This window comes from Tasmannia lanceolata, unplaced genomic scaffold (assembly GCF_043159265.1).
Source record: "Tasmannia lanceolata isolate RefF3 unplaced genomic scaffold, GAP_Taslan_0.1 ptg000005l, whole genome shotgun sequence".
In the NCBI taxonomy this organism is placed as follows: Eukaryota; Viridiplantae; Streptophyta; class Magnoliopsida; order Canellales; family Winteraceae; genus Tasmannia; species Tasmannia lanceolata.
The window spans coordinates 18156859-18182659 of NW_027518682.1; the positions used below are offsets into that span (position 1 = coordinate 18156859).

At 39.5% G+C, this 25801-nt stretch overlaps 1 protein-coding gene across 1 annotated transcript; it reads right to left on the reverse strand.

Moving 5' to 3' along the window:
• Positions 1 to 2224: 2224 nt before the first annotated feature.
• Positions 2225 to 10647, reverse strand: LOC143877799 (ACD11 homolog protein-like). Its single transcript, XM_077380025.1, has 4 exons — positions 10152 to 10647; positions 7337 to 7509; positions 4651 to 4796; positions 2225 to 2777 (listed from the first exon to the last, which is right to left on the reverse strand). Exons 1-4 carry the CDS (start codon positions 10356 to 10358, stop codon positions 2671 to 2673), a joined length of 633 nt encoding a protein of 210 aa, XP_077236140.1. The 5' UTR covers positions 10359 to 10647; the 3' UTR covers positions 2225 to 2670.
• Between the last annotated feature and the right edge of the window lie 15154 nt (positions 10648 to 25801).

The following is a 25801-nucleotide window of genomic DNA, read 5'->3' on the forward strand; positions in this document are numbered from 1 at the left end:
CCTAGCCATCCAATCAATGGACAGAGGTACCGATCAAATTTGTTCTCTACCGGAATTTCTAACTGTACCTTCCGTCCATTTCCATCTAAACAAAAGGAAATTCACATCTATGATCTTCACCAAACAGTTAAAAGTAAAATGGTAGAGCCCTAACAGTAGGAAGCAAAAGCCTACCAACTGAACGGTTAGGATCATGTATTGGGCTCGGTTTTTTGACGCATCTATCTATGGTGGGGCCTACCATATTTGGGGGGCCTACGATATAATGCCACCGTGTGGAGTGCTGATAATGAATTTGGGTCGTGTCACTGTAACTTGACTCATTCAGCTTAAAGTAAATTTAGGGGAGTGATATTTTCCCCCCTCTGACGTCTAGGGGTGTAAACGGATTGAATTCGAATCGGATATGACTATATCTGAATTCGATTACAGTATACACTATCCGAATTCGGATTCGAATTTGACGGATTAATATCTATTACCGAATTCGTATCCGTCGGATATTGTTCGAATTCGGATATTATCCATATCTGTATATCCGGTAAATTCGAACATTTTATTGTAGCACCTTATCTTTCTTCTCCTTCTTACTCCTCGAATAAATTTTCCAAACCCTAAAACCAGACCTCTATCTTCTCTTCACAAAATTAACTCTCAAACCCTAAAATATATGAGATTATCTTCTTCCTTTTAAAACAAAGGCAGAGAGAGAGAGAGAGAGAGAGAGAGAGAGAGAGAGAGAGAGAGAGAGAGAGGCGGTGGGGATTGATGATGGTGTTGGTAGTGGTCTTTGGGTTTTTTCTTTCTATTTTTTATGTATATGATGGAATGTGTTTGGGCTATTTTGAACAGGGGAAGTGGGAGTGCTGATTGTGGAAGATGAAGAGAAATGGGGATGGAGATGGGGATTGGGTTAGAGATGGAGGTGACTCGCGGTGATGGAGGTGGCTGTGGGATGGTGGAGAGAGGTGGCGGTGGATTTTGGTGGGGTTGGAGGCACCAAGGAATGCCGAAGGTGGTGTCTCAGCCTCATCCTTTCTCCTATCTCTTGCTTCTCCTTGCAAATCTTAGAAGTTCCATCTTTTAATTGCATTTTGGGTTTTTAGATAACCCTAAGTTGAAAAATCGATCTGAGCCGTCCATTTACTATCAATGACTATGGCCTTTTTTCTCTAGAATTCTTTTGAAACTACGACATCGTCTTTCAATCACCATCATCCATTTGTCTCTTTCATCTTACAACCCACATTTGTTGCTTCATAAAGAAGCCATGCCATACTCCAAGAATGCCCTTAAAATGAGAGATTACTTCATTTCCTACCCAAAACACTTTTTGTTTTTGTTTATTTCTAAAAAGAAAATTCATTTTTCTTTTAGAAACAAAAGATAGTGTGTCATTACTAAAAATAAATATTAATGATATTATTAATAATAAATAAAAAGGATTTACTTCTCGGATTCGGATGTTAAACGGATCGGATATACCATTTATCAGATTCGCATCCGCTAAGAGCCGGATATCTCATAAACGGATTCGGATAATATCTGCTTGAAACGGTCCGGATAATATTCACTTTAATCGGATTCTGATGCGGATGGTAATTGAATTTTCGAATATCCATTTACACCCCTACTGACGTCCCCCCTTCAACGTTAAGTTTTAAAGGAAAAGAAAAACGTTAAAGGGGTGAATTTATCCTCAAGCAGTAAACCATTCTCACAGAAACCGTTAAAGGGAGGATTTTATCCGTTTGAGGGGGGGAATATCATTTCCCTAAATTTAATGCCATGTTTGTTTTGGATTTTGAGAATTGATTGAGTCCAAAACTAGGGCTGCAACCTGGGCCGGGTAAGGTCCGGTTGGCCTCAACCCGAACGTAGGCCAACCCGAACGAACAATGCTTCAACCCTAACACAGCCCAAGTACCAATATGAGGAGCGTCAACCTGAACCTACCCGACCCAACGCTCAAACCAAGGATTCCTGGCTTTTGGCTTTGATCTTGTTACGAACCCAAATTGGTTCGCAATGGTGTTGATCTTCTTAGATGGAAGATCATCCTCTTGACCCACTTCGAGGTAAGGGTTGTTCCTCCTTTATGCGAAACACAATTTTGGAGATAATTTATTTTATTCCAAGTGGGCCACAAGCACGTAACAGATATAACCCCAATCCAATATTCGTGCAGCTAGGGTAGGGCTCCCATTATAGGAGAAACAGAATAGAGAAAGGAATTAGTGAGGACTTGTATTGATAAATCTGGAATTATAGGGGAAAAAGAATAACAGAAAGAATTAGCTTGAAATGAATGAAGGTTTAGACCATATACAGGAGTCACCATGCGACAATTTACCAATTAGCTACAAAACATCATCTACATAAACAAGTTACTGAAAAATCTTATAATCACTAACACCAGCCATATGAAGGAACGATTGCAAAGTCTGCGAACCCAAGTAGAGTGGTTTGAAAATGGCATATGATTTGTTAAACTAATGAAAAGGGGAAAAGAGAATAAAAGGTCCTTAAACTCGGACCGATGTCTTGCAGACTGAAAATTGATATAGTCCAATGGCACTTCAAAAACTCCGAATGGAGCACAGATTCCACTGCTGTCCCAACACAAAAGGTGCATGTTTTTCACTAGCCATTCCCGCACCATCGATCATATCACCAATCTAGGCTGATATTCTTAGCCATGTAAAGTTTATCAATGTACTGTATAACTGGAGTAGAGGCAGCTATATACCTTTTCATTTCCTTTTCTGCTGAGTGGTCTGCAACAATCATGGAAATTTGTCAGTTCTCCAAGAAGAAAAAGTATCCAGAACAAGAGATAGTAACTTGGTTCTGAAATCATAGGTGAAAAAATTAAGATACTACATACAAAAGAATGTTCCTTAGAAAAAAAAAATATAGTAGAATAACTGTATGAGTTTGGCAATTTCGATGACTTTACAAGAAGCATAGTTGTTTTTAAGTATAAGCTAGCAGCTAGCCTGCAATAATAGTTAGTGATGCTTATGGCAATTTGATAACTGAAAGCTGATGTGAAATTTTGGTTTTTGTAGGGAAAGAATATTTTTGAATACAGAACAAATATGAATTTTTTCTAAAGGATTCATTTAGCCGACCCCAACTAGTTTGGCAAAAAGGCTTTGTTGAATTGAGTTGAGTTGAGACAGAACAAATATGTTACTAATGACCTCCTTGGCTGCAAATAAGAAAGGTTCTTGTAAGACCACTTAAACCCAACCCTAAAACTACAATTGCATCAGTTCAAGTCATTCAACTCATCTGAAGTCATTTTGCATGGCAAACTTCAGAAAATGGGATTCATGGATTCCGCAATATATGTTGATGAATTTTAATGATGGTAATGGCTGTATATAAGAACCTTAAAATGTTATATAAATATAATGTTTTATCCTTCTTATAAAATATTGTGATAGTAGACCTTAAAATAAACAGCAAATGTGAGTTAATATAATTCATGATTTAAGGGGAAAATGGAAAAAAAAAAACAAACAAACAAACTAGAAGGTGGCCCTTCACCCCCACCCAAAGCAGTGGCACGTCAGAATTAAAATGCACGTCCAACATAGTTATTTTGCCTCATTTAGAAGAACCCATGAAGTATAAGGACAAAAGCAGTTAGCAACTGAACTCCATTAACAAGAAGGAAGATGATATTTTCACTCCCCCTGCGTTACGCACACGCTTCCCTTATAACGTGATTTGGCGTGAAAAGTGGGCAACTTTAACGCTTTTTGACGTCAAATCACGTTATAAGGGGGCTCATGCGTAATGCAGGGGGTGAAAATATCATCTCCCTAACAAGAATCATGATGCAGAAGGAAACACTTTACAAATCCAACACATCGCAAAGTATTAGTTGGAATCTGAATTTATAATACCATATTCAAATGAGATGCGGCAGTTAGAAGTCTAGGGCACATCAATATTTGGCAAGAAAGTCAAACATATCTCTCACTGTAACCTTTATTGGATCTGATAACAAATGCAAAGGTGTATTTGGATGCCTGCTATCATCTCATGAAGTCCAGCTTGGGTTTCAATGTGTTTATAAATAAGAAATTAGAAAAGTTAAAGCAATGTCAACGCACAATACTGATTAATGATCACTGCAATTTGTGAAAAGTACGATTTGGAGTATATTTTCAAATGTCTAAACCACTTCAATTTTTCAGTAACAAGAGGGCTATTAACTTTCCCTGAAATCCCCAATTTCATTTAAGGATAAAGGCATATCAATTTTCTCCCACATCAATGGTGACAATTTCAAAGGAGAAATAATCTCCAACACGTTCTTATATTTGAAAAATGTAATTTATATTTGAAAAAACAGATGGTTGGCATTTTTAGGAGAGATATACTTGTCTTGCTATGTCAGTACTAGAATATCCTTTATATTACTATTTGACCGTTACTAGAGGAAACTTTGGCCTTTGTATGGCATAGTGTATGTTGAGCTGTTAACACAGGTTATAGTGTAGCCTTTCGGTTCAGTCACGACATTCACATCAAACACTACTTGCTGCAAAGAATAAATTAGTCTGCTCTCCTAAGTTGATCTGCATACAGTATAAACAAGCAGATATTCTTTTGAAAAAGAAATTACAAGCTCACCAGTTTCATTTAGCCTCAATAGAAGTTGTTCCCTTGTTGGAAGAGCGTACATTCCAGCACCAACTGCTTTCCTGATTGCCCATGTGTGATATGGAGCACAAACTTGTGTGTAAGCTGTTGAAGCTGCATCTCTTAAAGAGCAACAACTGAGAGGAAGAAATGGTAAAATTTAAGATGGAATCATGATTGTGCAGAAAGTAAGAGGTGATACTGGTAAATTTGTTGGATCAAAGAATGGTAACGTTGTTATAATGTTTTGACATCCTACAAATGCAAATTGGTGTTATAATTTTATTACATCCTACAAAAGCAACATATGATGGAACAAAATATAACAAAATTTCCATGTTCAATTAAAAGATCAAAATTTTGCCTTTTCTCTTTCTTTTTAGGGAAAAAACTACACGGATCTAACTGCAATATACCTATGTCGTTTACAATAGCAAAATTTAAGGAGACAAAAGGCACTGCAACCTGGATTTTCCTATAAATTAAACACACAGAACAATGTAACCTGATAGAAGAACTCTTCAATAATGCAGCCAAAGTTGTGAATGTAGGAATGAAGAATATTTTAAATAACCTAATTTATAAGCATTGCTCACTTCGGAATTCCATTACCCAGGAGACATTAGTGGAGTCACAATACCTTGCTGGCTGGAAGGTCATTTTCAATAACCTAACATAACAAAATTTCCATGTTCTGGATTTCAGCCGTGCTGGCTGGAACAGGTGAAACATGTCCTATTCACAACTGGTACAGGAACACAAACTGGAACATACTGGAATAATATCCACCCAATTTTATGCAAGTTTTCTTACCCTGCCATTGTGGCCAAAAAGTCGTGAAAGTATCATAAAACCCTCTTCTGCATTATCTTACGCTCATAGAAATTATTTCTGGTGATTTTCTTGCAGCTTCATCTATAGAGTTGTTATTTAGCGAGAGTCAAACCCTCCTAGTTCTTACACAATCTCAAGTCAGGTAACTTTTATATTGTCAGTATGTTTTTTTTTTGGGTGCTTCTGCTTGAAAACTGTTCCTAAAATCTGATACGGACACAAAAAAATATAGGGTCCTGCCATGTTCTAGAAATGTTTACTTTTTCTATTGACACTTTTTTCCTATTTTCCAAAGAAATTAAATTTTCATTACATGCTTTTTTTTAAATGGAACCCCCAAAACAGATGAAATGGCAGAAAATACATCCAACTGTTACTTTTAGGACCCAAGAAGGTAAGAATTTAAATTTTCATTGCATGCTTCTTCTTTTTTGGAAATGGAACCCCCAAAACAGATGAAATTGCAGAAATTATCATCCAATTGTTACCTCTAGGACCCAGGAAAGTGACAGATATCAAAGTCAAGCGGAGAATTTAGGTCCCTAGGTCAGCAGGATCAAGTCACGGTATGTTTCTTTGGCAAGAAGTTCAAGCTTGGACAGATCAACAGGAAGACTATAAAGCTATTGATATTAAATCTGAAGCGTTAGGAGACCAGCAATCACTTAGTCATGTCTTGGTTCTCTAATTAAATCAACAAAAATATTAGTATAGGTTTAGTCGTCTTTTGGTTTTCTAATTAAATCAAGGAAAATATTAGTTGAGGTTACTCTTTTGGGGATTGCAAAGGAAGTTTGGGACAATGTAAATCTGCTATATCTCAGGGAGGTATTAGCCAGGATTTATCAAGGACTTCCAGAGATTGCTAGTCACCAGTGATAAGTTCCTGAGTGACCATAGATGATCAAAGGCATCTAAAGCAAGTTAAAAAGTGCAGAATCCTTTGAGCATCCATATTGAACCAAGAATATCAGTACCTCATCGTCATTCAACCTGACATAACTATGTGATTGGGGTTGTTATAAGGTTCTTTTAGGAAACCAAAAAGGCCCATCTTAATGTTGTGTACAGAACCATTGCTGCGTAAAGTCTTAACTAAGGAAAGGTGCATTTCTCTTTGCTAAACCATTTTGATGTGAAAGCCTGTTATTACAAAGATATTGATATTACATCTGAAGACTACAAAGCTATTGATATTGCATCTGAAGCGTGAAGAATAGGAGACCAGCAAGAAATGCTCCGTATATTAAGTACCAGCCAAAGAAAAGTGAAACAAGAAAGATTATTTACAGGCACCAAAGGTCATGTTGCATTTTTTGTTTATAGGAAACAGAAGCGCTTTCGCTATCAAGAACAAAATAACTTTCTGATAATATATTATTCTGATGTCCTGGCATGAACCATAAGTAGACCACATAACTTTCAATTTGGCCTCTCCCAGAAAAACTTCACTACCAACAGGGGCAGCACAAAATAAAAATGTAGAAGCAAAGTACATTCAAATCATAATATATTAACTCACAAACACATTCCCCTGCATCAAGTCGTGGAAAAGAAGATATCATTACAGTGGTTCCATATGTTAAAAGCTTAAATCGGTAGCTTAACCAGATTACAGTGGCCCGGACTTTCCACAATAAGAAGTCTTAGGCCCTGTTCGTTTCAGATTGCGACAACCAATGGTGAGGGCCCCCAACGATTATTTTTGGGCCACTAATCAGTGTGGGCCCTCACCATCGGTTGTTACAATATGAAACGAACAGCGCCTTACCAGTTACAATGTGATTATAAGATGTCAAAAGGAACTGAAAAACCATCACGATGAGAGAGGGTTGAAACTTACTCTGATGACAGAAATCGCTCGAATAAAGCTTTGATGAGTTCAAGACCCTGCCTAACTCTACGCAAATTACGTGAAAGGCTTCCAGGCTTTCTTACAGTGTTATTTTCTACATCGAGATCAAGTATATCCTTTAAAGTGCCATATATCTTTGATGCTTCCATTAGGTCGCGTACCTGAATATATTAATCGCATCATTAAATCCAGTAACAATACATGATTCTAAAGCTACAAACAGCAGTTTCTAAAGTTAAAACCAAGTAACATGGACTACATTCAAAGTTCATAAGATAAGAATTTACTGAATTTTATTAATCTGATAGAGCATAATGTTTATTAACAATCATCTATGTAATCAAGATTTGGTTATTAACTATACAGATATGGCAGGGCATGTTGTCGAATTCAGAAGAGAGCTCATTAACTGGTCTCACATCAATTTACATTATAAATTATAATATAACAATGGAAAATGGATGAGATAGCCCCAATTTTGTGGTTAATCAAGTTCTTTACTTCATGGAAACAATATTATCAGGGGTGTCATTATTCATACTTCTGAAGCTATAGGTTTGCACATTTTCCCGATATGGAAAGTGGCATCAGATGGAAAAAATCAAGCAGCTGGTTTTCAGATTGGGCTTATTTAAATTGAAAACAAGCTCAAGGATCTGGAGGCCATACACCACTAAGCCTCTGGATGCCACAAAAAATTATCCTTAATTGCAAATAAGATGATTGTAATTTAATCTTATTTCCAAATGACGCATTAAGGCTTCTTTGGAAGCCATTAACTATATTATTTCCAAAACTATTACAATCATTATATGAAAATAATCATATTTTTAATTTATAAACCATTTGCATACAAGAATATATGGATGTAGACCCAAATTGCAATTTGGGTGTACATCCAAACGCATTCTAATAGGGTCCAGAATGATTTTAGACATAGAGTTGAAAGAAAAAAGAAAGAAAGGATGTTTTGGGTCTGATCCTTTACCTGTACAGGGAAAATGATGCCCACATAATCGACAAGCCATTTTAATATAAAGAGCACGAAAGAAAGCATCCAATCCATTTTCAATCCAATCACCGATACTAGAAAATGCCAAAAGAGAAAAAATGTAGATCTTATAGATTTCTGTTTTGAGCTTGATCATCTTGATCGGGACTTCTGTTACTTATGCTACTTATTAATGAAATTCTGATACTATGACATGTATATGTTGTAGTGTATATGAGGTGGTTACAAAGCAATCATCATATGGCTATGCATTTTAGGGTTGCGGGTGTTGGTTATTTATTATGTCACGCAAGTGGGTAAATAGCTTTGTACTTCTATTTAAGTAGTTGCATTTCAATAAAAATGTAGAGAATGTTGCAAGCAAAAAAGAAACTTATGTTTCAAATCAACCTTTTTCCCTCACTGTCTATCTTTTTTTTCGGTTTAATTGTGTTACAGCCGATTAGGCACACAAAAAACGGTATCAGAGCTATCGATCCTGCTTCATGGCTGCATTTTGAGAGATTTTAGATTCTACACATGATGGTTTTCGGGAGATCAAAGCACTTGTTTTGAAATTGATGGAACGGTAACGACGATTTGTGAAAGGCATGAACAAAACTAACATAGATATCAATGAAATGCACAAAGATGAAGAAAAGTTAAATCTTGAAAATGTTATACCTTCTCATGGAGAAAAATACGAGAATTGATGGTGACGAAGATGTTTCAGTTGAACACGCTGCCCTAGATCATTTTGATTTTTTCAACCTATTCAATTATTCCATTATTTCGATGTGGCTTTATGAAAAATCGTATTTCCTTCCAACTTTGATCACAACAGATTTTGAAAGTGAGGTTCAAAAGATCATGATTGCTATCTACTTTGGTGTATATAAGGCCGTTACAAATTAAAATTAATTATCGGTTATGTATTTTATAGGGTTGTGGGTATTAGTGATTGATTATTTATCATGTAAGTGGGTAAATAGCTTTGTACTTCGTTTTAAGTAGCTGTATTTTAATAAAAATATAGAGAATTTGCAAAAAAAAAGAAGGAAATTTGTATTTTAGGAGAGTCATGGTTCCTCTCGAATTGAACGGGAGGTTTGGTTTGCTCCCAATCAAACCTTTTTTTTTCCTTTGAAATGGTAAGGCAATTCATTAAAGAAAGAGACGGATGTGGTCAAGAGTACAAAGATAGAAAAAATAAAGATATAAGACAAGATTAGAGAAAACCAAAGTAGCAAAAAGAGGGTCGAGATCAAGGTGGAAGAAAATCAAAAGGCTTGCCTATCAAAGAGCTTCAAACCCTCCAATCAAACCTTTCTCCACCGCTTTTTCTATCTTTTTCTTTGTTTAATTGTGTTACAGCCTCAAGTCAACTCAACAAATCCTGGGTCTCAAACTATTTGGGGTCGGCTAAATGTATCCTTTAATTGTGTTACAGCCATGGCTTTAAATTTCGGCTTGGTAGCAATTTCGGTGAAAGGTTGCGATTTTAAATTTCGGCCCCGGCTGAAATCCGAAATTTCGGTCGAAATTTAAAACCATGGGACAGAAATTGAAATTTCGCCAAATCCGAAATTTGGAGAAATGGGAATTTAAAAAAAAAAACAGTATTAATCTGAAATATGGGAAATAATAAAACAATACTGTTTTATTACCTCGGCCAAAATTTCGGGATTTCGGGCGAAATTTTGGTTTCGGCCTCATTTCAGCGTCATTTCGGGGTTTCAGGCGAAATTTTGCTAAAATTTAAATCCACAATTAGGCAGACAACATGCTATTAAAAACAGAGAGAAAATTCACCTTGGCGACGTACTCCATCTCGGCAAACTTGAAAGCGATACCGAGGCAACTGAAGAGAATGGAGACAAGGGAACATGTATTGATGAATTTGGCTAAGCGAAGATCTTCCGAGCCCGGGACAATAGTCCTGGACAGCTCCTCGAACGCATCTGCAATGACAGACAAATGCGTCCCTGCGTCCTCAAACTTATCTTCTTCTTCACCCATGATTTCTGTTTCCACACCCCATTAAGCTGCTTCCATGGATGGTTTTATAGGAGGAATGCAATTGGAAGGGTGGGAATTCGAATAAAGAGAGGATAGACTGGAAGCTGTTCTTATTCTTGTCTTTTTTCCCTTTCCCAAAGGTTGAAATGAGAGTAAGGGAGAAGGAAAAAGTGGAGAATTGAATGAGAGGCATTGAATTTGCTGGGTTTTGTGTTTTGTGGGGTGGACCGAAAGTTCCTACAATGGTTGGAGAAAAAAAACTCAAACCATTGCTTTCACGAGCTTTGCTACGCTCGCGCTCTGCCTTTGGAATTATCGACGGGGGATCTACAGTTATGATTTGATAGCGACACCCCCTTAATGTTTCTGATTGGCGATTGATAGCTTCTAGAAATTCTTAAACTTCTAAGAAACTTCAGGCCTAAATAGATTAAGGGGGGAATAGAGAGAGCGGTGCCGTTACTAAATGAAAGAGCGTGTATGTCAAGGTCAAATAAAGGCCACGATCTTTGGTCAACGAATTACAAAATAGAGGCCTTTGCTTCAACAGCACGCCATGTACATCCAGAAGCGTAGTTAGTACTTATTATTCTGAAATAATTCGGGCGATGAAATTTTCACCCCCCTGCAGTATGCATTCGCCCCCTTATAACGTGATTTGAGGTCAGAAAGACAAAAAAGCGTTGAAGTTGCCCACTGTTCACGTTATAAGGGGGCGAATGCGTATTGTAGGGGGTGAAAATATCATCTCCCAATAATTTGTGAAGGTAAAATCAGATCCGTAGGATCATCCCAACCCTACGATTTGTGAAGGTAAAATGGATGTCTTTAAACCTTCACAAATTATCCAACCCTACGATTTGTGAAGGTAAAATGGATGTCTTTAAACCTTCACAAATTAGTTTATTTTTTGCCTCCACAGTTCGAATGGTTAGGATTATCCTATGGATCTGATTTTTTGTGGACACCCTATCTATGTGAGGGCCTTAAAAATGAATAGTTTGGATCACCCAAATAATGTGGCCCCCATTGTATTTTAAGCTAATGTGTAGATAACTTATCCACACATATGTGTAGGAACCGTTTTCTCTTCTTCGAAATAAGGGAAATGTTTTCCAAAATATCAGATCCTTCGCTTTTCTGTGAACGGCGGGTGAGATTAGTGTAATTGAAGATCAGGCTTTTAATCTCAGCCCTTCGTTAAAAAGTGTACGGGCTGATTACGAAGAACGCATACTCACCGTAGACGTGAAATCCACTCTATGGTAACCGAGTTGGGATCGAAGTATGCAACCAGCAAATAAGCCTCTGCCGGGCTTTTTCTTGTTAGCTGTTACCATTACAAAAACATTTTTTTTCTTGTTTTTCAATTAAACCCTCCTATTGCCATGTGATGTGTCCAGATTCGTTTGGCTCTATAGCAGCACTCTTAAAATATTTCTAGGTGTGTCAATGAATCGACTTCAGACCCCATCTACTTATGCCTTTGGTCATGATCCATTCAATTTTTTTTTATTGGTCAGATCCTTTCCAATGTGGGTTTTGGATCTTACTTTTTGAACAAGGGACACGACCCATTTAGAATTGGCGTGTGTGTGTGTGTGTGAGAGAGAGAGAGAGTCATCAAAATCAAAAGCAAAAAAATGAAATGTTGTATGTAGTTTTTTTTTAAAGGTAAATGTTATTTGTGGCTTTTAGTAAGGTTATTAAATTTTACAAAAATGTCAGTCATGAAAAGATATAAATGAATTAAATTATGGAGATGATACTAGTTTATCATGATAACAAAAATTCATGGTAGCCAAATGTGCCCCAAGTCTACAGGGATTTCTATATTGGCAAGTAAATAAGGATTTTTCCCATGGCACGCAACTGCCAAGCAAAATCCCTAAGCCTCCCTGCTTTTGTGCAACCAAACACACCCAAGGGTGTGGGTGACTCCCATCTGACCATCTATAACATTAAGGGGTTTCTCTCCATAAAAAAGATCATCCAAATTGCCAGTAGCCATTAATCTAATGGCATAAAAATGGCCCTCACTTATGCCTCATTAGAATCCTTGATTCCAATAGGCCCAAAAAAAACCCACTTGGTCACGCCATACTCTCTTCTAAAAATCCCCCCAATATGCTAACTGGTGCAAGATTTCCCATGCTAGAGCCATCGGAATTTAGCTCCACCCACCTAGATATTTGAGAAATCCATATAGGGATGGTGATCTCCACTCGATCATTTGTTTTTTTTTTTTGAAATGATGATCTCCACTCGATCATTACTCACACAAATCTCCTTCAAGCAATGTCTTTATGGGATTTGCCAGCATCCATGCAGAAGGCATTTTGCGGATGGTCTGTTGCATCTGACAACAGCCACAGAAGCCTAGGGTGTGTTCGGCAACTATTCTTTTATGAGAATTTCCCCTTTTTTAGGGGTGGAGAATGACGAAAGCCAAAAAAATCTCAAAAATCTTGTTCGGCTACATGACCCTGTAGACACCCCATTTTGACCAAGCCCCAAAAACAAAACAAAAAAAAAAAAAACAACAAAAAAAAATTGAAAAATCCCTGAGCAGCTGGACCCGGACAGGTCCTCGAGAAAAAGAAAAGAAAAGAAAAGAACTAGATAATAATAGCCTATAAATTAGCAGCTTAAGGCTCCGGGGTTAAATCTGGGATAGCTCGAGACCGTCAGTGGGCCCCCATGAAGTTTCAACGAGATTCAACAGAATTTACCTGGGTAATGGGGTTCATTTCGAAAAATAGTGTAGAAGGGGGTCGAATTAGTCAAGTCAGGAGGTGCCCTGGGCAGAGAAAAGCGAGTGAAAAAAATCCAAAAAAGGGTTGTTCTGGGAAAGAAAGGGTACTGAAAATTCGGTTGCTTCTTGGTCAAGAAAACCTCAGCCCACCTATAAAATGCCATTCAATTAGGGTTCTGTGGAGGGAGGCCTCATTTTGAAAAGAAAAAAAATTAAGAAAAGAAAACAGAGAGAGGGAGGAGGAAGAGCCGCCGACCGAATCCACCCACAGCCACCTCCCTTCTTCACCTCTACCTCCACCTCCCTCCATGGGAACCCCACCTCACATGACCATTCTCTGCATCTTCTTCTCCATTTCCTCTTTACCAGCCACCACCCCCAAAAAAACCCCCTTCTCAGCCACCGCAACCACTCCCATCTCTACCCAAAACCCATTTCCAAACCCACTTCGAAGAAAACCAAGATTTGGCCGACCCATTCTCAGCCGCCATCCCCATCTCCTATACCCTCAAAACCCCATTAAAACCCATCTCTGTCAAAACCTCCTCTATTTCATCTTCTCCGGCGGGTCTTGCCGGAATCCGGCAAGCCCATCACCGTTTTCTCGACCACCATAGCTGCCGGCCGAGCTCCACCACATCGAACCCATTTCACGGCCATTACATTACCCATCATCTCCATTTAAAACCCATACCCCACCTCCTCTGCCACCCAAAACCCATTTTCAAGATCAAAACCCATTTCAAAAAAAACCAAAAAACCCAGCCACCGTACCCCATCCGAACCATCTCCTCCACCCTCTCTACGTCTCCACCTCTCCTCTCACAGCCACTATCAAACCCCTTTCAACCATCCCCAAACCCTCTTCTCCGATCCCACTCCGCCGGAGCTCCGGCCAAACCACCATCTCTAACCCCCATCCACTACCTCCGCTATTTTTACCAAGCCCATTTCGGTTTCATCTCCACCATCTTCACCTCCCAAAAACCCACTTCGATTTTCTGCCCAAACCCATTTCAACACCCTAATAGCAGAGAGGGATAGATAGAGGAAAGCTGAGATTGAGAGAGAGGGAGGAGCTTCAGCTCTGTAGTCACCGCCACCATCACTTCTTCGATCTCCGGCAAGACCACATCCTTCTCCGGCCAGCCGTCTCTCTTGCCGCCGGCAAACCCCCACCCATCCACCATCATCTCCATCTCCGTTTCATCTCAGATTTGGGATTTCTTTTTTATTAGAAAAGCAGAGAGAGAGAGAGAGAGAGAGAGAGAGAGAGAGAGAGAGAGAGAGAGGGGGGAGAGGGGAGGAGCCCCATTTCTGTGAGCAGATGAGAGGTTCTCTCATTTGTTTTTATATGTAGAAAAAATTAGAAGGGGAGCTCGAGCTCCACTTTCCGGGCGCTCTCCGATCAACCCTGTTTCATCCGCCGAGGCTCCGTCTCCCCCATTTCGTTGACACCCCATCTCCGATCCAACCCAGCAACTACCGAGATTACCTTCATCGATTCCGGCAATTTTGCCGGAATCCGACCGTTTCCTCTCCTCTGATCTTGGATCTTTCATCATCGTCATCGCTGGTCTTGCATTCAACCCAAGAGAGGTTCTGTACATGCATTGCGTCCTCGCGGCGCGGGGATCGTCTCCGGATCGGCAACTTTGTGCGGCACCGGCAATGGAAAATTAAAGAGTAACTAGCCCAACTCAGGTAATTTCTCATCCTCTTAGGCATTTTGGTCTGAATTCGAAGTAGGGATTAGTTGTCTGGTTACGTTTTGAAGTTTATTATGATCTCTGGAAATTCTTTTGGCTTATTTCTTGAAATTCAGTTCTCAGGTTTTCTCTTTGTCACATCTATTCTCAGTGCTTTATGATCCAATGCACCTTGATTCATAAGCTTGAGCTTATAGTAGTCATCTTCAGATGGTGATTTTCTTTATTTTAGTTGGAAATCTATCAAATGGCTCATCTCAGGGCATTCCTTTTCTCTGCATTCCTGATGATCAACCTTTATCTTCATGTTTCCTCTCTAATGAATTTCAGCATTTTAGTAGTCTTCGCGATTCAGTTGAATATTTTGATTAAGCCCAAACAGGTTTTGTTCGTGGTTCAGATTGCACATTAGCAAAGGTCTCAATTGAATTGTTATGTTTTTGTTTTATTGCAAAAGAGAAAATTCCTTGTACAGTGGCAACATGAATCAGTCTTTTTCAGGGGTTTTAGAACTCTTTGCCTCAAGGAATTTGTCTTTTTCGGGCGCCGGTGTAACGACCCGGATTCTCAGGCTAAATTTTGAGGCAATTCTGAGCCTAGCTCTTTATAAAACAGAGCAAACGAGCCCCGAAAATCCGGATTGCTACGCCTCTCAAAAAAAAATAAAAGAGGCACAAAACACATTCATTCTTTCATACAGCGGAAGTCTTAGTTAAAAACAAATCATTTATTTAATGAAATAGAGACAAAAATAAGGGAAGAGAATTTTATTCCAATACTTTCAATAATAACTCCACAAATTTGCCAAATTAAATATCCATGCCCCAAAGGACTTTGGAAAGAAAACTAAAAGAAATAAATAACTGCCTAAACTATGCCATCTCTCCCCATCCCATTGCCTAGGTCATCTCATCAGCAAATGCTCCTTCGTTTTGATCGATTTGCTGGTTTTCTGGATTTTCGCCATTAAAGTCTGTTGAAAAGTTTTAAAGGTCAGGATGCAAGAATAACGGTTATGCAGAGTAATAAAACTTAACTTAGGCAATTGAAGATGTAAAGATATAATCATCTCATATTAGATGCATATCAAAGAAATTTAGCATATCAAGAAAGACATGGTATTTGGTGCAACAATAAGCAATAATATAGAGGTTTTTCTGATAGCACCTTTGAATTTGCAAAATAGGACTCTTTGTTCAATATGATTGTTCATTAGAGACTATTGCTCTAGTCATTAGAATCTAAGGTTCTAAAATCGTTTAGAGACTATGCTCTTCCCTTTCCTTCCCCATTAATTTCTATACACAATGATACCCATGTAGAATTATAACCTTCGAACTGTTTTTGTACGAGGATACCTTTCGCACTGTTTTTGTACGAGGAGTTCACGTAGTTCTTTTGACCTTCTCGCCCCTTTTTGGGTACGAGGGAAATGGTATCAAGGGTATATGAAACTATGGCCTTTAAATCATCTCCATCATAGGGTTGTGGGTTTTCAATGAAAGCCATGAATTGGATTCAAGAATCAAGAAACAAAAACATAAGAGGTTTTATCTAAATTTTCAAGAACTCTAGTTATAGTGTAGATTACAAAACATAATCCGAAATCTTGCCTTTGCCTTTGAATGGATTGGTTTGATTGATGTGATTGATTACTTGAATTGAGAGAATTGAATGAAGCTTGATGGATCTTGGAGTTGAAAGCCCTTCCTTCTTCTCCCTTTCCTTGAATTCTCCTTTTCTTACTCTCCTTAGGTTTTAGGGTTTTGATTTTATGAAGAACATTAGGTTATGATAGTGTATATATATGGTCATGAATCTTTTTAGGGTTTGTTTGGGTGTTAACTCACCCAAAAAGGATGGAAATCGGCACTTCATAGAGAGTTTGGAAACTCTCGGATTCTCAATCCGCGACATTCTCGGAGTTCCGAGGCATTTTCTCGGAGTTCCGAGAATTCTCGGAGTTCCGAGAAATGCTCTCGGAGTTCCGAGAACCGGATTCCAAAACTACTGTCCGATTTCTCGGAATTCCGAGGTTATTTTCTCGGAGTTCCGAGATCTCTCCAGTAGTTCTCGGAGTTCCGAGAATTATTCTCGGAATTCCGAGTTTTTTTTTTTTTTTTTTTTTTTTTTTTAGGGTTGTTACAGCCGGCTATGACGGAATGTATCTTGAGCCAACCCCTTCCCTTCCTGCCTTAGAGTTTTCGCAGGTTAAGGGATTTCTTCCTCTTTAGAGTCAGTCCTAGAGAGTTTAGGAGTCAGTCTTACCATCCTAGGGTCTAGGAGTCTGTCCTACCCCTGTAGAGTTTAGGATTCTGTCCTATCCCTTCATAAGATTTAGGATTCCGTCCTTCCATCTTTCAGAGTCAGTCTTCATCTTTCAGAGTCAGTCTTCAGCATAGGAGTCAGTCCTTTAGTCTTTCAGGAGTCAGTCCCGTCATCATAGGAGTTAGGATTCTGTCCATCCCCTCATCAAGTCATGTGATTTTTATCCGCTCCTGCAAGGTATAGGATGCTGTCCAACCCTTGCAGAGTTGTTATTCTGTTCATTCCCCCCGCAAAGCATAGGATGCTGTCCAACCTTTGCGGGATATCAGGAGTTTGTCCTCCCCTTATGATGATAGGGTTGTGTCCTCTTGTGTCGAAAAAATAAAAAACATCTGAAAAATCAAAAATCTCAAAAATCTAGAGTCATTAAGAGTAGTTAGGAAATTTTGGTCCGAACTACGGATGGCTTGATCCCTAGCTGAGGGGTAGTAGGCAGCTCAGGCGTGCTGCTTGCACCCTGAGTTCAGTCACTCTTTTTACACCATTTCTTTTTTACACTATTTTCACCTTTTTTTTATCACCATTTTTTTAAATCACCATTTTACAAACATTTCTCACCTTTTCGTCCACCCGAGTTCAGTCAAACCTTTTTAATAAATATTTTCAAACATTTCAAAACAAAAGCAAAAATGGGCAAGGATGGTGACTGCCAGGTCACTCGGAGCCCTCTTTTCATTCCATATCCGGTTTTCATCGTGATTTTCCGGTTTCCATCGATTTTCTGACGTTTTATCGGGTTTTGGGACGGGCGATGACGTAGCGTGGCCCTTTTACAGGGATTGCCCTCGCTGAGCCCAACGATAGGTTATGACGATCGCGAGACTTGTCCGATCTTCAGCAGATTAGGATCGCTGGGCTTGATTCCTTTTGAATCGCCCTCTGAGCCTATCGTGTGTTCCATCTTCTTTCCCCTGGCATTTTTGGTTCTCACGTGCCGTTGATTTTTCGATTTCTTTCTTTTCTTACGCCTTTTAGCTTGCTGTGTGCTTATCTTAGATTTCTTATGCATTCTAGTTTGTTTGCTCTTCTAGTGTGCTATCGATTGCCATTTTCTTAGTCTTATCTCTTGTATAGGCTCGCATGCTAGTGTGTTTACCTTACTGCTTTGATTGCTTAGCTATAGCGTTTATCCATTCGTCTTAGCTTGATTATCTGTCTAAACTTAGATATTTGCTTTCCTTATCTCACTATATCTGTCATTATCTGCTTAGCTGTAACTATGCATGCGATTGTTTATTGCTTTCTTAGATGTGATGAGTTAGGATTAGATGCGATGAGTTAGGATTTGGACGTTCACTTTCTTTGCCCATCCCCGGGTCATGCATGCTTAGATAGACGTTTTCTCGGGGATGATTGTTCCCATTTCACATGATTTTTGCCCAAAACTCTTCAAAGTTAATAATAAATGGCATAAGAGACCAGGTGCTTGCACTTGGGCGAATTGGGGGCGCCTAACCCCTTCCCCATTCGTCATCAGGCACGGACCTTTTGTATCTCTGGTTATCTGTTGCGACAGAGCACAGCATGGGATCCAGGGCCTACTTCCTTGGATGGCGACTCTTTCTTTGTTTAAGGTGCGTCTCGAATCCAGGCTGGTCCCCGAATCGAGAGGTATCTCACTTGACATCGCCGCTCATGCTGTGAGGGGCACTCTTTCGAGAGTTCCTTGGCGGAGCTCTCCTTCACGTGGATGATCCCGAGACTCGCGTGGGGGCACGTCCCCCCGCCTCTCTCGGATCGGGGTCCACAGACCCGCTAAGGTCCGTTTCCAAAATTTTTTGCTCATTTTTCGACTAAAAAATAGGATTCCTTGGAGCGATAAATAACCGTTTCTAAAGTTTCTTATCACTCCGTTACCACCCGATTCTTTAAGTAAGAATGAGAAGTGTTGCCAAACACGCCCTCAGTTTTCAGCAGATTTTGTCTTCATTCACGAGGTGGCTGCTGTCAGATGCAACAGACCATCTGTGAAATGCCTTCTGCAATGGAGGCTAGCAAATCCCATGCCTTATATCTGTAGCCGAATACATCATCTGTGAAATGCCTTCTGCAATGGAGGCTAGCAAATCCCATGTCTTATATCTGTAGCCGAATACATCTTAAAACAAGTGAGGATCCTAGCCCATAAGATGAATAATGTGAAGATCTTCACAAATGAAGAGTTGACAGGTCTGACAAGATTCTTGAAAGTGCAGGCGTTTCTTTCTTTCATAAGACCCATAAAGTGGCCAACAATGCGAGCTTGCAAAGAATCATGCGCCTCCTAACGTGAAAGAACTAGTGAACTACCAATAGGGGAAATCTGATAGACGAATAGAGAAAACACATGAGATCCCAAACTTCTCGAGGATTTTGGAACACACGTATATAGATAAACAACAATGGAGAAACATATGTTCCACAGATTCACCAGCTTCCACACAAATGGCACAGTAATAGATGATGAGCATATGACAACAAACGAAGCTGATCAATTGTATGGATTTTATACTGGAACACTCCTAACTCTTGAAAGTTACAAAGGAGAATAAGAAGCTATGTGGGGGTAGAAAGACTTCAGAGTAAATATTCTAGAGGAGTTCAAGATCCAAACCATTTTGTCTCTTCCTGAGTTCCCGATGTAATGGGTCCTCCAATAGACGAATTGGCGTAGCCGGAAGCGCGAAGAACAAGTCGAGGTTGATTAATTTCAACACCGGTCGGAATAAACCTTCTAATCTACGAAGGGGTGTTCGACAAATCCACGAAGAACAAAGAAAATAGCTATTCAAGAAGCTAAGAATTCTATTTCATAAAATAAATCAATCGTGCAAACAACCTATGCACTTAGGTATATATGGAATGTAAATTTTACCTGAATCAAGACTCCTTGTCAACCGTTGATCTAAGCTTACGGTTGAGATTAACACCTAAACTATCCAAATACCCCAAAACTCTTATCAACTAAATAATAAACTACACTAGGACTCAATAACCCCTAAACGGTTTTTTTCATCTTCCGTAAAAACCATTGTACTCGGTTCATTCTCCTAATGGAAGTAGGAGACGTGTTGTATTGTGCTTCTTTGGACTGGATCCTCCACATGCAGCAACAATCCCATCCTTATCCAATAAGGAGAGTCGTTGGTTGTGGCTACGTCATTCCCCTCCACTTGATGAGAACTCAACCTCGAGTTCATGGGTGTTGTCTTCATAGCATCTCTAACTACAAAGGCTTTAGCACGCTGACGCTTTGCCCTTTCTGCATTGTATTTAGCATTGGACCCAGTGAAGTTCTTTTTGACACCTTTATATTTCGGCTTCCTCTTGGATTTGGCAAGTGACTCATTTACCACTAAACACGATTGCCCATCCACTTGAGAAGCTTTGGGGTCCTTCTCATCCGCCAAAGGTTGAAGTGCATAACTCTTGTTGTTTTGATGAAGAACGAAGACATTATCTCTTCCCTTCTGAATTGAATCCCTGTCAAATTGCCAAGGCCTTCCCAACAAAAGATGACAAGTATCCATATTGATAACATCACAAAGAACTTCATCTTTAAAAGCACCAATTTCAAAAGTAATACGACAATGGTCAGTTACCTTCTTTTCGTTACCCTTTGAAATCCAACCGAGCTTGTAGAGAGTAGGGTGTTTTTCCGTCTTTAACTTGAGCTTCCTCACCATGTCCTTTGACACGTAATTTTCCATGCTATCTCCATCAATGATGACATTGCAAACCCTTGCTTTGACCATACACTTGCACCTAAAGAGATTGTTACGTTGCTTGAGCTCCTCTACTTTAGATGTGCAATCACACAATGTATCACCAAAGATTGCCCAGGAGCACAAGTAGTAAGAATGAGATTATTTTCTTCCTCTTCATGCTCGTTTTCATTTTCTTCATGTTCGTAAACAACGACTAGATTTGTCGTACGCCGGCCACCTTGGGGACACTGATTAGATTTGTGACCCACTTGGTTGCACTTGTAGCATATGATCCGCTACTGGAACTGCGACTCATACGGATCCCGTCGTGGAACTTGAGTCGTTGTCGAAGTAGTAGGAACATCTCCACGCCCTCTTCCTCGTGTCGGGAATGCTTGAGCAGACTTTCTTACCCCAACAAGAGGATCCAAAACTGCCTTTTCTTTCGTCGTCGGAATCGCCGTTTGTGATGTCTCTACCACGGTTTGACTAACGTAAAAATCCCTCTGAGGCGAACGGTCGAACATGGTCTCAACTTATTCCGCCATCTTTACTGCCTCAAACAGTGTCCAAATTGGGTGGACGGCGGTTTGATCATGGATTGCCTGATGAAGACCTCCATTGTAGCATGCCACTAGTTGCGCCTCGGTCTCCCAAATATCGTTTCTAGACGATAGTCGGTAGATCTCTTCCGTATAATCTCAAACCGATTTACTACATCGGCGACAATTTTAGTATTATTGAAAGAGTACCTGATCATAATCAATGGGAAGAAATCTCTCTCAAATGATTTGACGCATCCGTGCCCATGTCTGGATTGGTCTCTTCCCATCCTTGTACGAGAAAGTTGAAGTTGTTCCCACCATGCCGAAGCACCTCCCTTAAGCTTGATTGTCTTTTTCTCCTAGGAAACCTCCATGTAGTCGAAAAATCTCTAGACCACCACGAACCAGTCAAGAAAATCTTCAATGTGTAACTGGCCATTAAATTCGGGCAAATCCACCTTAATACGATACTCGCGATCACGAACCGCGGTTTGCGGAACACGACCATAAGCATGTCTTGGGTGGACAATGTCGTCGAATTCCTCCTCGCTAGAATGGTCATCGTCGGGAGAATACGTAACGCTTGTGCAGGGACGTTGAACTTGATTTAGAGCTTGAGTGTTCCGTTGCCGTTCACCGTCGTCGATTTGGGGTTGCTCGCGCTCAATAGGATTCAACCGTGCCAATTGCTCCGCTATTTGATTAACGGTAGGTTGTAGAGCGTTAAACATCTCTACCATCACGGTGGATTGATTTTCTCGTTCTCCATGGGAAGCCATGAAAAGTAACAAGGCTCTGATACCACCTGGTGTAGCCGGAAGCGCAAAGAAAAAGTCGAGGTTGATTAATTTCAACACCGATCGGAATAAACCTTTGAATCCACAAAGGGGTGTTCGATGAATCCATGAAGAACAAAGAAAATAGCTATGCAACAAGCTAAGAATTGTATTTCATAAAATAAATCAATCGTGCAAACAACCTATGCACGTAGGTATATATGGAATGTAAATTTTACCCGAATCAAGACTCCTTCTCAACCGTTGATCTAAGCTTACGGTTGAGATTAACACCTGAACTATCCAAATACCCCAAAACTCTTATCAACTAAATAATAAACTATACTGGGACTCAATAACCCCTAAACGGTTTTTTTTTCTCTTCCGTCAAAACCAGTGTACTCGGTTCATTCTCCTAATGGAAGTAGGAGACGTGTTGTATTGTGGTTCTTTGGATTGGATCCTCCACATGCGGCAACAATCGCCATCCTTATCCAATACGGAGACTCGTGGGTTGTGGCTACATCACGAATTAACAGAGTGATCATGCGAACTTCCCAATAATAAATGTTCCACCTGAAATCAATTTTCCAGGACATCATGTCCCCTTCCCTCACGAAATAGTCCCCTACGAAAGCTTCTGTGTGGGCGGTCGCTCTAAATAGATCAGGAAAAAGGACAAGAAGAGGCTCCTCTGAGCACTATTTATCTCTGCTGAATTTAACTATGTCCCCAGTGTAGACTCTAAATATGATGCCTCCTAGAAATTTATGCTTCAGCCTCGGAATAACCTTCTATATAGTCAAAGTTGCATATCTATATTTGTCGTCGGATGACAAATTACTGGGGCATATCCCATACTTGATTTCAATTCCCTTCGACCATAGATGGTTCCTTTCCTCACCAAATCTCCACAACCATTTTCCACGCACGAATCTCACTTTCTGAATTCCAATCCTTCCTACTCTGATTGGTTTGCATACCTCCTCTAACTGATTAAATGCATCTTCTTCTTATCGTCTGTACTGCCACACCAAAAATCCCTTTGAATCTGTTCAATTCTTTTGATGACACTAATCGGGCATATAAATAGAGAGAAATGGTAAATGGGGATGTTGGCTGGCGCTGCTTTGATTAGAGTGATTCTTCCCCTAGATATAGATGATTTTGCTTCCAAGTTAACAATCTTAATTCTACAATTTCCACGATCTAGAGTCCTAGACACTCTTCTTGGATCGTTTGATGCCAAGGGGAAGACCCAGGTAAATGGTTGGAAACTCTTCTACCGAACATCCTAGTAAGCCTGTCAATCTAACTTTCTCTTGCTCTTCTAAATGGATGTCAAGCAGCTTCAACATCCTAAAGTTTGATCTCAGCTCAATCCCCACTTCGTAGAAACACGGCTCAGATTTGAGGTTAGGAATCTTTCGTCGTCCGCCTTACTGTCATGGTGTCAGCAAACTTCAGATAAGAAAGTTCCATTTCATGCTCCCCAAGATTAAAACCTTCCATCAATCCACATCTTCTACCTTTATCCAACATTTGACTCAAAGGTTTCCAGAACAATGACAAATAGAAAAGAAGATAGGGAGACGGTCTCCCTATCTCAAGCCTTGAGAAGACTTGAAGAAACCTTTGGGAGATTCATTTACTAAAACTAAGAACCAAGCTGAAGACACGCGCCTCATCATCCAAGCTCAGCATCTAAATCCAAAGCACATATGACCTAATAGATAATCCAAACAGTCTCATTCCACTGTGTCTTTTGTTTTTTCCATATCTGACACAGCACAGTGTATGGCAGTTCTGAATCGACTCACAAGCGGCACCTGCAACAGGAGTTCAACAGTTTCTGGGTTGAGGTAATAGAAGATAGGAAACTAGAGGCAATAATATTAGGATACTAGAAGCACAGTGATACTAATTCAAGAAGAAACAACAATTGGAACTAAATATAGATGAAGCCAAGAGGCTAGCAGCAATAATATCAAACACTTGTAGTTTCAAAGGTTGTCTGCAGACTCAGTTACAGGACTGTTCCTGGGCTCTGTCATAAATGCTGATCGGCAGACTCCTTATTCAGACTGGTTATTAAAGCTTCTGGAATAAGTGTAAATTCTTGTTACCGATGAATTACCTCTTCCCTAATATTGCTCAGACTACTTGACCATATACTTCAAGCTTCCTTATAAAAATAGTGGGCTCTTGACTATTAGCAAACAGGCCTCTACTTGAAGTTCCTGTAGGAAACCTAAAAATACTCTTTGATTTGTATCAAGGAACCCCATCACATTTCAATTTGGAAATTGGCCAAGTAATTGCACAAAACATCAGCAGGAGAAGTGGAATTACAGCCTCAAGATCAACAACTATATTGAGTCTTCTGTACCACATGTGATCTGGCCTTGGAATTGTTAGATACTGAAGTGCAGATGTTTACTTAAGTTCTCAACAGAGAATGGCTTGTCAAACAAGGCATAATGAAACATCTTGGATGAGGCATTCGACAAGCAGATTATATGAAGAGCTTTTACTTCTTGAACTGCCTAACTACAAAGCTGAATAATGAAGGAAAACACTCAGCCAACTGAGCTATCTAATCAGTTGTGTACTCAATTGGATTGTTCTCTGAAGTACTTGACTACCATTCAATGGATCTGATCGAAATGTTCAGAAGCTCATGGAAAAACGATTCAGCGGCTCCATCTGAACTTGACAGTGTTTTCGTTTCCTTCAACCAGATCTATAGCACCTTCTACTACGCTTGTATTCCAAGGATTTCATGCAACGATGATGATCATAGTATGCAACATTCCTTTATTCAATTTCAGAAAAAAATGCAAATGGTGGAACAGACTACAATGGAATTCGCTGAATTTTGAATTTTCTCAGGGATGTTCCTCGGAGTTTGACAACAGCATACTAAGATGGATGAAAAATTCAGTATTATAGACCCAATGGTGGGGACAAAAGGATGCTTACTGAATTTCCAGATTTCAATCCCTTGCATGCAACAAGGTGCTACAGAGAATGTCAGGTGAGAATGTGAATGGCTTTTGGTGTTTGGCAAAGGGATGTATGAACCAGCATTGATACTGCTGCCCTTTGGTGTTTGGCAAACCCAGCATCTTTGAACAAATTTCTTCAAGTCTATCCGCATTGAACTAATAGAAACTCTCTTTTATCAGTCACGTTGTTTTGTCCTTTCCAAAGTAACCTCGGTTGCGTAATTCTTGAATTACCAACAACCAATATAGAAAATGGAAAGTAGTTCCATTATTGACACAAGGGAGTGTGGATATCATTTTCCTATTTTCAACAGAAAAAAAACATATTTAAGACCAGAGAAACTTCTATCAAGTAACAATTTTCCTACAAATTTTAAAATCGGAGGTTGAAAAGTACACTTTGAGCTCTCATAATTAGTGCTCTATAATTTTATAATCTCGTATATCTTGTTGCTTGCTCAGACCAGGGACCAACATTCTTCCTACCTTGGTAATTTATACTCTTTTATTTCCAATGCTTAATACAAAAATTCTAGTGATATTAGATACAAGAGATTACCTTCTTGGAAAACATTGGTTAAAATATTACATGTAGGTACAACATAAAAAAAGGGTGAGAAAAAGAAAATGGAACAG

What these genes read in the sequence shown, in the direction of transcription:
- LOC143877799 (XM_077380025.1), bottom strand. Translation starts at nt 10,358, where the DNA reads ATGGGTGAAGAAGAAGATAAGTTTGAGGACGCAGGGACGCATTTGTCT. An exon ending in AGATGGAGTACGTCGCCAAG is followed by an intron (nt 7,510 to 10,151) that starts GTGAATTTTCTC and finishes TAATATATTCAG; the next exon opens with GTACGCGACCTAATGGAAGC. An exon ending in ATTGAGGCTAAATGAAACTG is followed by an intron (nt 2,778 to 4,650) that starts GTGAGCTTGTAA and finishes TGATTGTTGCAG; the next exon opens with ACCACTCAGCAGAAAAGGAA.